Source organism: Mytilus californianus, unplaced genomic scaffold (genome assembly GCF_021869535.1).
Source record: "Mytilus californianus isolate M0D057914Y unplaced genomic scaffold, xbMytCali1.0.p SCAF_3, whole genome shotgun sequence".
NCBI classification, from domain to species: domain Eukaryota; kingdom Metazoa; phylum Mollusca; class Bivalvia; order Mytilida; family Mytilidae; genus Mytilus; species Mytilus californianus.
The window spans coordinates 38,212,567-38,226,650 of NW_026262679.1; the positions used below are offsets into that span (position 1 = coordinate 38,212,567).

The 14,084-nt window shown below is 31.1% G+C and overlaps 1 protein-coding gene across 6 annotated transcripts in view; it reads left to right on the forward strand.

Annotated features, from left to right (window-relative positions):
• LOC127734500 (nuclear hormone receptor HR96-like) overlaps window positions 1-14,084 on the forward strand; it is a 167,247-nt gene that overhangs the window by 107,089 nt on the left and 46,074 nt on the right. For all 6 annotated transcript variants that reach the window (XM_052244399.1, XM_052244403.1, XM_052244400.1 and 3 more), the window contains one exon: window positions 7,311-7,348. In XM_052244399.1, the coding sequence (XP_052100359.1) occupies window positions 7,311-7,348 (38 nt within the window). The remainder of the gene's footprint in view (window positions 1-7,310; window positions 7,349-14,084) is intronic.

A 14,084-nucleotide genomic window follows, 5' to 3' on the forward strand; every position in this document is an offset into this window, starting at 1 on the left:
AAACTATTGCAAGGGCTTCAAACGAAGCCTTACATTGAATTAAAAACAGAATTGTGGAAAGCTGAATCGTGAAACAGATGCCAAATTATTTCTTATTTTAATTATTAAGATCTAACAATTTATGTTGCAGAATACATACTTCATTATGTAAAGTAAATTTGTTTCATGTTGTCTATCATGCAATTTAAGCTTGGGAAATATTTTTATGTTGATCCTCATGCAAAATTGTCATGAAGTAGATACTGTTGTGCATTTCACTGAAAAAATTGCAATTCACATCTGCAGTGAGTTATTGTTAAAAATTTGCAAAACCTTAGAAAATCATTTTGAAAAATATTTAATACAAACTGATTTCAAAATTCAAGGTGATCAACTATTTGAAATGGGCATAAAAAACTTAACTACAGAAGTGCAAACACATCTGTATCCAGGGTGGTTTGGGGGACAAACACATCTGTATCCAGGGTGGTTCGGGGGACAAACACTCATGAAAACAAAATATACTTTTAAAGACTATTAGTCCTAAAATTAATATTGAAGTTTTACCATTAAAGTCAGAGCATCGTGACCCCACATACCCCCTTCAGAGACATCCTAGCTACGGCTCTAACGAAAAAGCATTCTGCCCTAAATTAGTAATTGTATTGAATATTTATTTGTTCTGCCTTTATGGCCATTGAAACGTTTTCAACATTATTCTCTGCATGTTTTTACAGTACATTTTCACACATGAGAGACTTTAATGTTTTGTCCTATCACAAAAATAGTCACAAAAACCATAAACTTCACACAAATTCTTATACAACATTTAAAAAATTTGTTCAACCTCGTGAATATTCATACAACACTGCTTTTTTGTATTATGCGCTTTTTTCTGTCAGTAAGCACATGATTAGATAGGAATTATTAAATATGTTGCTCCTATGCATATGTAGATCACAAAGGAAGGCATGGGATATGTTAAAAAAGGGAATGGTTAAAGCTTTGATATGTATTTGTCAGTATTTAATCAATTAGTAATAAAAATGTGAGAATAAAGGCTTGTGACTAATTCAATTATTTTAAGAATATTGAATACAGTCCAGCAAGCATATTGAATTGATGAATTAGACTATGCTTCAGTTAACCTAATGCTCCAGTATACAAGATACAATGCTCTAATGATTCTTTAAATATATTGCTTTTTTATTCCATTTTTCTTTATGATTGAAGTGGTATTTTAGAAGGTTTTTTTTCCACAAATTATTTCTCAAAAGATAATTACTACATTTGTAAGTGGCAGTACTTCAAAAGAGAAAAATGTAAATGACTCAGTATATACTAAACACATTGTATTTATTTGTAAATTGAAACCACACAGCAGATTATGCTTTTTGCTAGGGTAGAATATAGACCACTATAATCTTCATGACGTTAGAATGTTAAAACAGCTGACCACTAGATGGTCATTATCTGTTTCGATTATCAATCAACGAACAGGTGGTTTGTAACAGGTGGTTTGTACATACAATGAAGTACATGTATAGATAGAATTGATTTTTTATATTCACTATATATCTGTATCTTGAAAAGGTTAAAAAAAAAAAAAAGAGGGTGTTTGTTAGAACAGCAAAAAAATCATTATAGTTAATACTGTCATATATTGTGTCTCGTTGGACATTGCTGTCTAAGGTTTGTGGAAGAGAGTTTACAAAATATTCAACTGTTGTTTTATTAAAATTTACTGTTATAAAATTTTGGAAATCTTTTTCAATTAAGGAATTTATCTCCCTCATGCAAAGCTCTTATTTCTTGTCCAGATTTGGCTTTACTTTGTGTCTTTTTTTTTTTATCAGCTCTTCAAAGTTTTTATAAGTTTTTGATTTTTCTAATATTTTGGCATTGAGCATCACTAGTCGCAATGAGCATCTGGTGCAATAACGTTGCTGCTGTTAATATTATTTCAGAGAAAAGTGGATAAAAGTTGTGTTTAGCTGTTTTAACCAAATAAAGGCATAGTCAATTTAGGTAAATTCTCAATCGACTGGAGATGAAAAAGGCTGTCTATAGTTAGTGCAATCATATTTTATAAATTATTAATCATCCTGCATAAATACTTAAATAATCAAATACTAAGTATATAAGTACTTAAAAAAATGGGATTAGGAAACAAAAGCAGTGCTATTATCTATAAATCCATTTCCCTAGTTGTGTAGTTGATGATGATGGATTAGTTTTTACTTATTTTAAAAATGTTAACTGTAATATACATCATGTTCTGTTTATTTGTGCTTTCAGTGCTCTCAGTGCTTTTGTTCTTGTTCTTCGTGTTCTTTCACACTAGACATTTACATTAGATTTGCTGACTTCAGATATACTGTTATAACTGTGTTTTGAGTTGTCTCAGAATTTATCATTTTACTTGTCAGAATTGAGACTAACATATTGATTTATAAACATTGCTGACAGTCGTCTTTTCTCATTTCTTTGAATGTCAATTTTCACTGCAATTTTTTTTCTCAGAAATTGGATTTAAAAAATGGAATAGTGCAATGTCCTTGTTTAATAAGTCGGTGATACTTTTACTAAATTAGGTTAAGCCATGCTGGTGATAAATGAATTTTATGATCATAATGCTGTGTAAAGGGTTCAGAATTTATATGGTAGTGGAATGTACAGCATGACATATTGTATGAACACCTGTATGTTGTTGATGACTTTATGTTGACCTCTAGATGTCTTTTGATTATTTTTGTCATTGGGTTGCTGCCTCGTTGACATATACCCCATATCTCTTTTTATCCATAAAACAAAAACAAAAAAGGAAACCCCTACAAACCATATTTGATCTCCAGTATAAAGAAATTTAAGCTCTGACTAGGGTTTTACATCCATTGGAAATGCGTTTAAGTGCAGCAAAGGTTAGCTGGGCCTGTATAAACCGACAGGGACACTAATTATGCCATGATTTGATGTGAATAAACCTGAAGTTTTCCTCTATTTGAATCATGCCTTGAAAGAGTTAATGGGGACCTGACTAATTTTGTATTCTATTCAAAAGCTATCTTGTTTTGGGGATTTTGAAAACAAACCTCCCTAACAAAAAATAGTAAGTCAGAGATTTTGTCAATGAACCCTCTGTGGCTTTCAATTTATCTTTTAGTGGTGTGTTGTTACATACAATTTGACCTTTATTTTGAAGTAAATTTAAACATTACAGGAATAAAGTGAATTTGAAGGCCAGCAATTGTCTTTACCAAGGTTTAAGGTCAGTTCCACTCCTGATGGCAATTTAAACCATGATGATTTGCCTGTGATTTACTTTTCATGAGCAATTTAATGTAATAAAGAGAGGGATTCAACTGTAATTAGGGAAAGTTGATAACATGTGTTGTCAACAGTCTGATTCTAAGATTAATTTGAAACTTGATGATTAAATGTAGAACATGACCTTACTTAACCTACTAATGTATGCATAAATTAAGAAAAAGATGTATCTTTGCATAATACTCCCCTATTTAAATGTACATGTAGTTGACCAATTATATAATTTGTCTTAGTTATTATAAAGTAATTTGTTGATTTAAAACATTTTTTGCTTTTTATTTCATTATAATTGTATTCTCAGGAACAGTTACTGGTTTTATTTTAAATGAATATTATTTGGACTGGTGTTTTACAACTTTCTTAGATGTTCTCTTGCTATTAGATGCCCTGATATTGAATTTAGGTTGCACAGTAGCTTGAGACATGATGGTGATTTTTCAGTCAATTAATTGCACAAAACATGAAGTGACATTTGAAGCTGAAGTGACCTCATAATGCTGATTATAGAATTTCATATATCCTTGTATATAAAAATGAGATGTTGTATGCAATGAGACGACTATCCAACAGAGTGCATGCAAATAATCTGGGTGTAAGCAATTATCAGTCAAAGTACTGCATTCAACAATGAGTAAAACCAATACTGTATAGTCAGCAATAAAAGTACTGTCATGAAAAAATATGATCGAACCAATACAAATGAGAAAACCAACAGCCTGACTATAATTACAAAACAATTAAACAAATATGATAGACAATGTAAAAAAAACAACCACTAACTGCAGGCTCCTAGCTGACTTTAAAAAATAGTCAAAGTGGCCACTGACCAGAGATTATTCCATTTGAGGATATTAATTAAACAATAAATAAATTGTATTTATTTGATTTAAGGAGGAATTTGGATTGATTATTTTAATTTCAAAGATTCAACATTTGAAGTTTAAGTAAATGGTTCATTGGAAAAAAAGTTTTGGATAAATAAGTTTTCTCTGTAACAAAAAAAAACTAACTAAAGGACATTTCACTGGAAAAAAATACTAATTGTCCACAATCTAAGAACAAAAATATATTATTTTTAATATTGATAGTTCTTCATTCACAAAAGGTATGGTTTTGCAAAGGTAGCAGAACGCATTGTCTCCAGGGTTAAGGATCACATGTAACAGTTGTGTAAACTTTCAAGTTCAGTTGGTTTACATCTGTGTTTTCCTTCATTTCTTATTCAAATATTTGACACACAAAAATAACTTATAAATTATCGAGGCGATTATTTTTTTTTTCTTCTTGTACAAATGTAGTAATCATAAGAAGAAAATTGAAGATAGATGTAACAATACATTGGTTTAAATACTTAAGTCTGACTTAGTGTTGCTTGTGTGTCTTTTTTTATTCTGTGTGCTGGACATATCAGTCCTAAAATGGAATATTTTAATGGGTATTACAATAATTACTATGATTTTGATATGTGGGAGGAGGTCAGATTCTGTATGCAAGATGAGTACAGTGAAGATGTTTATTCTATGGTATGTTTTTATCTATGTCCAAAAGTTATTTGATACAGAATGTAGAATAAAAAAAACCCTGAAAATTGATAGTATGAGTCACAGATATTCTTTGACTTTCAACCAAATCATGATGGTGTCCGTAAAAATTTTGAAGGTAATCATTACACAAATAAGACTACAAAATCAAAGATATGAATCAACAGAGATGTGGGGTATACCACACAACAACCCAACAATAGTCTACTGTGGATTCATTTATTTATTTTCAGGGGTACCAATTTTAATGGATTGAGGAAAATTTGTTGATATTTGATTTCGTGGTTTTGCCAAAGTCTGCATACGAGTATAAAAATTTGTACTCAGTGTAACATTTAATTTCATGGTTCACATATAATCACAAAATTCAGGAACATTGGTATTCCATGAACAATAATGAATCCACAGCCTCTTGTTTTCTTGTGTTGTCAAGTTTCTGTCTCATTTGCATATACCCTATATCTCCTTTTATTATTATGTTTGGCTGTTTAAACACTGACAGTATACATTAGTTTGGGAATTTTATGAATGAGTGAAAAACTGAAGTGGTAAGAGTATTGTTTAACTCATCCTTACTCAAGCAGTAAAGGTTGAATTCCTTTCATTGCAACATCTTGTCGACCCCTGCTGACAAATTTGTATCTTTTGTTATTTTAGTTGTTAGAAATTAAGCTCCAAATCTTCTAGTTAAGGGTATTATACTTAGTGGGTACTGCTTTAATATTGTAACCAGACAAATGTCCTCTTTTTTCTTGGCAACAGTTTTATTTTGTAGAACACATGTTTTGCTTTGCTGTATTTAGCAGAGACTTAATATGCAGGTTCAATACTTTTAAATATGAAGTAAAGGAGCAGTATGATTACAAATCAGACAACTTACCACCAGAGACCAAAGCATGAGGAAGTTAAAAACTATAGGACACTTTACAGCCTTCAACAATGATCAAAATAAATATCAGTAGTATAGATATGACCTGATGTTACAGCATTAAAATTCAGAGAAGGAAAGAATCTATTTTAAAACCTTTTATCCATATTTCTATACCCTTATAATAAATACTGTAAATTCAGAAATTATTGCGTGCATTTATTATTGCGATTTTGTCATTTTAGACTAAAATGCGATTTTAATTTTTGCGATAATGAGAAAAATCCTGTTTAATTCATACAACAAATTTCAAAATGCGAGTTTAAATTATTGCGATTATAACCCTGTCGCATTTTTCGCAATAATAAAAACATCGCAATAATTTCTGAATTTACAGTAAGGGGAAGGTGTTCAACAATACTCCATTGACAAGTTTTTGAATAGCATCTCATCTGCCCTTGATTCATGCAACTTACTGTTATGAAGTTGATCTCACTCCCTATCATATTATATTGCTGATACAGTCATTTGGAAGGTAAATTGAAAATATTTTACAAGGAAAATTTGACACCTGTTGTGAAATCAGGATGTTAATTTCAAGACTGACTATATTTTTCTAAAAACAAATTGGGTTATGCCAACTTAGCTATAAGATCTAATGAAGATGAATAATTAGTTATGGCTGGTTTCTGATTAATTTATCTTTTTAGAATTAAGAAAAGTCCCTTTACATATGTTTACAAATTATGTGCTCATATCATGGTATGGAGGTTTCATTGTCACTAATTCCATCTTTAGTCTTGTTGTTTCTTTACAACCGCAAAATTTTTGCATTCATATAATGGTATGGCGATGTCATCATGCTCTCAAAGCATCATTTCTTGTCAAATTTAAGTTTATAGCAAAGGCTTTCATTTGTATATCACTCAGGTCTTGGATAGGGCAGGCCTACTAATTTTACAGGAGTAATGACACTTAGGAATACAAATATATGGAAAATAACATTACTAGCAATCTCATGCCTACATTTCTTGTAAGATATTTATTAAAAAGTTAAAAGATTTTTTTTTATTCGTTAATGCCCTTGGGTAGATAAAGTGTGTGCAATGTAGGGGACATTGAAAGGCTGTTTTATTAATAGTCTTTTCCATTATGAACTTCTTATCTTCTTATGTTCACAATGTATTGTTTTAACAGAAACAGTGAGTTTTAATGAAATAAATTAGTGGCATTTGGTGAAATGTTAAAAGCGTCCTGTTTTTGGGGTCAAGCGACTTTATATACAAGCCAAAAGATGATGATCCCTGTTCAGATGTAATTGTTGACTCAGGAGTTCAAATTTGGCTTACTGTGTGATGAAAAGGAAGCAGGAAAAAGTAACTTTCAACCTACATCCTTGAAACTAATATTTATATACATCACACATTGTAGAAATTTGAGGATATATTCTATCGATTTTGCCATATGATATTGTGAAGCTTACTTAATCAAAAATATTATTTTGAAATATTGGTACAAATGTACCTGATTTATATGTTTGAAGTAAGGTACCTAGCCCTAGCTTATCAGTACATGCTTTTGTTTTTTATTTTCAGTATCTCTATGACGAGGCGGCCAAAATGGAGAATTTGAGGTAAGTGTTTTACTTTTCCTACATGTACCTACCTAATCAATGTTATCTGGCAGGAAACAAGCATATAGATTATTTGGTCTAAATTAAGATACAGAATGATAAATCTGATCAAACTTTTCTTCTGCGTCCAAAGAATAAAATGTGATACTCAAAAATCATTGACAGGAATGGGTGTGAAAATAAAGTGGACACTTGACAAGAAATGACCAATGGACAAATTTTGCCAATAGCAGGATGATTATTTATCCATTGAAGATAATGTTATTAGCTTTATCATATATACAACACCTGTAAAATCACTTCTAATAAAACAAATGGATCACAGATGTTCCAATCCTTTTCATTAGAAAAAGTTGATGTGGTTTCATTGTTTCATTCAGATTATTAGCTGGAGATGTTACATCATCAAATTTTGAAAAAAAAAATGTGAATATAACATATAAATAAAATGAATGATTATAGTATGACAACCAACAGGTTGTATGATTTCATGTATTGCCATAAGAATATGACAGCCTATCCTTGTTCTATAGAATTTGTCTGCAGCATTATAAAGCACTCCCAGGGTAAACAGACCTGTTAATGTCAGTTTTCATTGATACACCATAGGTGGCCTATATGAAACATATTAAAACATTACAGTTTTCCCCATTAAATCGAATTTCACTGTGGTAATGAATTAGAAAGCATATCAATTTTCCTTTTGTTGAATAAAAATTGAATTTGTCTATTTATCAGAAAGAAAAGATATCAAGCGGCTTTTTCACTTTTACCTTTTTCTAGTCCAGTAAGGAAATGGAGAAAAAGTATGCCTTAACTGTCTTCAGAAAAACGTTGACTGCCATCTATAATTACATAAGTTGTCATGGGTTTTGAGAATTTTCCATTGTATGGTATAACTTCATTTAGTTATTTTTTTTATGGAAATTGATATTAAAAAAGGAAATATAGTGCAGCTAAAGCAAATATACTTTTATGTCCTAGGGTGAAAAACAGGACTAAGCTTTAAAATATTCTATATATCCACACATTCATACAATTTTTAAGTCAATAACTTGAGTTATAATGCATCTGTTTGAAACAACAGCTATAAGCAAGTCAACTGAACCAGTGAATTATTTTACCATCACCCAACATGGGTTTTATAAAATCTGTAAATACAAAAATTAATAAAAAGAGCACAATATAATCAAAACTGCCAGGACTGTTGGATGAAAACAGCAATTGCACCATAGGTAGATGATTGCCAGAAAATGATTAAAATATAAATTTATGTGTCTGCTGATTTCAATAAAGGATAATATGACATGCAAGAATATAATCTGTTACATAACATGATAACAAAACTTACCACAGGCCATGCAAGAATATAATCTGTTACATAACATGATAACAAAACTTACCACAGGCCATGCAAGAATATAATCTGTTACATAACATGATAACAAAACTTACCACAGGCCATGCAAGAATATAATCTGTTACATAACACGATAACAAAACTTACCACAGGCCATGCAACAATATAATCTGTTACATAACATGATAACAAAACTTACCATAGGCCATGCAAGAATATAATCTGTTACATAACACGATAACAAAACTTACCACAGGCCATGCAAGAATATAATCTGTTACATAACATGATAACAAAAATTACCACAGGCCATGCAAGAATGAATAATGCTAAGGGATGCAAGAACTGGAAATTAAGGGATAGGAAAATAAAAGTAAATGATTGATGTGGAAGGAAACTGAATTATTGTTTTGGGGGAAAGATTAGTACTATGATCCTACAGAAAATAAGTTGAGACAAAAAAAGTGTGTTTACTGTAACCTGCCGAAAAAAAATAGGGCCAGTTGGTTGGCAAAACTTTAATTTTTTTATTTGATCATCAAACACCAAGATAGAGCTTTATCAGGTTCCAGAATCAGATCCTGTATTAAATTTACCGAAATATTTAGCTAAGTGGCCACCATTTGTCCTTACTAAGTTTTACACAATACTTGTTGGCAATTTTCACCACTGAGCTAGTGAATGAACAAAAAGAACATCGCTGTCAAGAATATTAACAGTAAAATTATAATTTGCCCAATTTTCATTGAAAAAAATAGGGTTGACCCTAAAATAAAAAGGGTATGTCAGGGTACAGTAAACACAAATGTTTTGTTTTTTGTCCGACAATTGTCTGTTGACAATCACTGTAAAGATTTGTTGTGGACCTGCATTTTTGAATAAACAGTCAACTGGAACTTTTACCAGACATAAGGTGTACCTATGACACGAATCTTCAGGGCCTAAAAGACAACCCCACCCTCCAATGACTGACAGGTCTTGCAAGATCTGACATCATTTAGATTTGAAGGAGTTGAGTTGGTATCTTATTAAACATAACTACCCCTCATTTACCATTTTTATGCCCCCGCTGTAGCGGAGGAGGCATTAAGTTTTACCCTCGTCCGTCCGTACGTATGTCCCAAAATTGGTTTCCGTTCTCTAACTTTAGTTTGCCTCAACTAAATGTTATGAAACTTATACACAATGCTTATTACCACAAAACACAGATCAAGTTTGAATTTTGGTGGCGTCACTTTTACAGTTCTAGAGTTTTGCCTGTTTACAAATGGAAAAATTGCTGAATTTTTCGTTTCCGTTCTCTAACTTAAGTTTCTCTCAACTAAATGTTATGAAACTTATAAACAATGCTTATTATAACAAAACTCTGATCAAGTTCAAATTTTGGTAGCGTCACTTTTACAAATCTTGAGTTATGTCCCTTTATAACTTTATATGATATGCAAGCGGGGGCATCATCTGTGTCCCATGGACACATTCCCCACTTATTTTCAATGATACAGATTTGAAGTGACCGGAAGAAAAAATGTATACACAAAGCTCAGTTTGTATTTCTATACAGGGATGTTTTAATAGTGTTGTTATCCAAATATATGACCATGCCTTAATAGACCCCACTTGTCAGTAAGGAAAAAATCTGACCTTTACTTTTGCTACTGACCAAACAGAATTGCAACAACTATATTATTCATGGTGGTGTTTGGAAAGTTTCTTCAAATGTTTTCTATTAAATCAGAATCTTCGGGTATTTTCCTAAAATAAAGCAGATTTTTGGCTGAAGCAATTGCACAAAAATTGACTTTCAGTAGATTAAAAAGTAATCTCAATACATTACAGACCCCTTTTTGTTCATATCAAAAGGGTCAGGTGTTGATTGGCCATCTTTGGAATTTTCTGAGAAACAGTCTAGACTTGGGACAGTATAGGGCTTGACAAATGGTATGAACATTGAATCCCACATCTTGTTTCATTCATATACACTCAGATTTTATAAACTGGTTTTCCACAGCTAATTTACATCTCTGAGAAAAAGATGAAATACGGGGCTTGTGTAAGGGGGAAAAAAATATATATAGTTGTGTTTCCTGTCTTCATTACTACCATAAATTTTCCTGCCAACTCTTAATACATTTTATGAACATTTTTGGTGAAACACTGTTGAAGTCTAGACTCTTACCCTTAAGCAAGGTTAAAAGTCCAGAACATTTTATGAAATGTTCTATGTAAAATAATTTTCAAAATCAAATTACTTTTCTTACGTACCTACCTTCCCAATTTTTTTCTGCCAAAAGGCAGGAAACAAGCATATATATTATTTTGGTCTATGGTAAAACGCAGACTGTAAAATGATCATTTCTGGTCAAACTTTGCTTTTATACTGCAGTCTAGAGAACAAAGTGTGATACTCAGAAATTATTGACAGTAATGGGTGTGAAAATAAAGTTTAAGATAGGACACTTGAAAAGAAATGACCAATGGACAAATTTTACCAATGTCAGGATGATTATTTGTCCATTGAAGATGATATTATCAGCTTTATGACATATATACAACACCTTTGAAAGTGCTTCTAGGTTATAAAGGTTTAGGTCACTGACTTATTTAAATCATCTCCCAGATCTGACCATAAATAAATTTACCAGGATGAATGCCTTGAAGAGACTATATATTAATGGATGTTGTCAATTTAGCTGTTAAAACATTGCATAAATTGTCCAAACAATTACTTAAAGGAGTTCCCCGCTGCTCCATTTATGGCAATGATGATGAATATGCTTGGTCATTTTTTATGAAGTTTTTTATTGGATTTTTATGATATATTAAGTTACTGGGACACTGCTTAGTGCCACCACACTAATAGATGCATCATAGATTGTTGTGATTGGCAGGTATTGGAATATTTAACTCCATGCCATGAAATGGTAATGATTGATTGATATGTAATACCCAGGGGTGTAACAAAATGACATTTAGAAGAAGATGAATTAGAATTTGGAGGTGTTTTTTGGAATTGTCGCATTTATTTTGTGGGTTTAGCTTTCAGTGAAATACTTCAGAAAAGAAATATCTTGCTTATATAAATAATAAAGAAAATTAAAAACACAGAAATGATTCTTTTTGTCTGTTTTTCAGTTGAAGTATTACTATGCACTTACTGTTTTGATTTTTGGCAAATTATATTTGATTTAGTTAAGCAAACACAACGTTAGTGTAGAACAAATAAACCATAGACAAATAGTCATTGACTTTTAAACTTATAGATTTTCTAATAGAAAATCTTCAAAAAAAATAAAAAACAATAAGTAACATATTGATTCCTTAACTGTTGACGACATCCTTGACACAATTTGATTCCTGCTTGTTTAAGATCTTCATATGATGCAAAAAACAATTGCAAAATTGAGCCTGAGTGCCAGTCAATTGAAATATCCAGCAATCTTGCTCTTTTTACTTTTACATTTTTCGTAATGGAAAATATTGCCAAGATGCAGTATATGTTCCTTGTATTAACCTTCTTATACTCCATCAATGTACAAGGCAGTACTAATGAGTCAACTCCAATCTAATATAGTCTACTGAAACATGTGATGGATAGAATTAACCTTTATGTCTTAAAGGGTCATCACTAAGTCAAAATGTGATCAAATTGCCAGTAGGGGGCTTATTAAGGATTAAATACAAACTAAGCATTTTCTAGAAAAAAAGATGAATTATTTTTTATGACAATCTGTTTCCTGTATAAAGCCATGACACAGTTTGTCATGTTCTAAATTTGGAAATATCCTGATATCTCCATTATAAGGTTTCTGTTATAATTTGTAATCAATACAGGCCTTATTTCAAAATGATAATTTGACATATGAAATACAAATTGAAATTTCACTGTGAAAATATGAAATCTAACAGCTAATTTCTGTGTGATTTTTTTTGTTTTTTTTTTTTGCTTGTTAATTCTTTTCATTTTGATTAGTTCTTTGTGTATAAGAACATTTGTGTGTTAAGGCAAACAGAGTTATCTCTCTTGAGTTATGATTTACACTGAAATAATAAATGTAAAATGGGCAGACGACAACCAATAACAACCACTGGATTATAGGCTCCTGGCTTGGCAGAGGAACATTAATAATGAGGGACTCCTGGCTTGGGAAAGGTACATTAAGAATTAGGGGGTCCTGGCTTTGGACAGGTACATTAAGAATGGGGATGTCCTGGCTTTGGACATGTACATTAAGAATGAGGGAGTCCTGGCTTTGGGAGAGGTACATTAAGAATGAGGGAGTCAAAAACTGAATTATTGTGGCTGTATGATATGCTGAATCTTATTGTGCATTTAGATTTTTCATTTTGGGCCCTGTTTTCAAATTAGTCCATATCAAGGTTTGAAGGGTCCAAAATTAAAGTTTGTTTGATTTCAACTAAAATTAAATTTTTGGTGTTTTTTTATATGCTGAATCTAACCATGTTGTTAGATTTTGGGTATCAGACCATTCTAGGTAAATAAAATGCCCATTTCAAATTTTTAAGATCTTTGACCAATTTATTTTGTGTCAGAAACCTATATTATGTCAAACATATGATCACAATCCAAATTCAGACAGTATCAAGCTTGAATATTGTTTCCAAACTTACCCCAACTATTCAGAGTTCGACCTCTGCGGTCGTATCAGGCTGCACTCAGCGAAGCATTTTATTTTAAACATATATATATATATATATATATTATGTTTAACATATGATAAGATTCTTATTAAATGTTGAATCTGCTCAGATTCTTTTAGAATTATAGGTTGGTTCTTTAAAAATGAAAATAGTTTAGAAAGTAAATTATTGATCTTTAAATCTGGTCTGATTCTGCTTGAGTGACCTGGTGTATATTTTTATATTCCTACTTTAGGTACTATCCTTCCCTTTGTATAGATTTTCATTCCCTTCAGGTTGCTTGCAAATAATTAATTTGTCTTTATTTAGCTGCAAAACTTGCTGATTTTATTGTCATGATTGCATTTTTTGTACTTGTTCAATGAAATCTAAATAAATAGTAAAAGGGAAGTAACTCATATTTTACCAATAAAAAGTTACACATGTTACATCTACAGAAAAATGTTACATCTAAAAAAAAAAAACTACAAATTACTGTTCAAGGAAAAAGTAAAAGGTCTTTACTCTTTTTATAATTTTTTTTTTATAAGAACTGTTTTGCTGGTTCAATGACATGAACAGTATGTTGTAATTACATGATATATCATCAATCATATAAGTACCAAGGTGACCTCTAAATGTTTACAAATACCATAATATAACATAGATTTGCCTCCTGTGTATAATTAAACAATTTGTTACCTTGTTATTGTATGTGTATTTTTTTATATGTTAAAT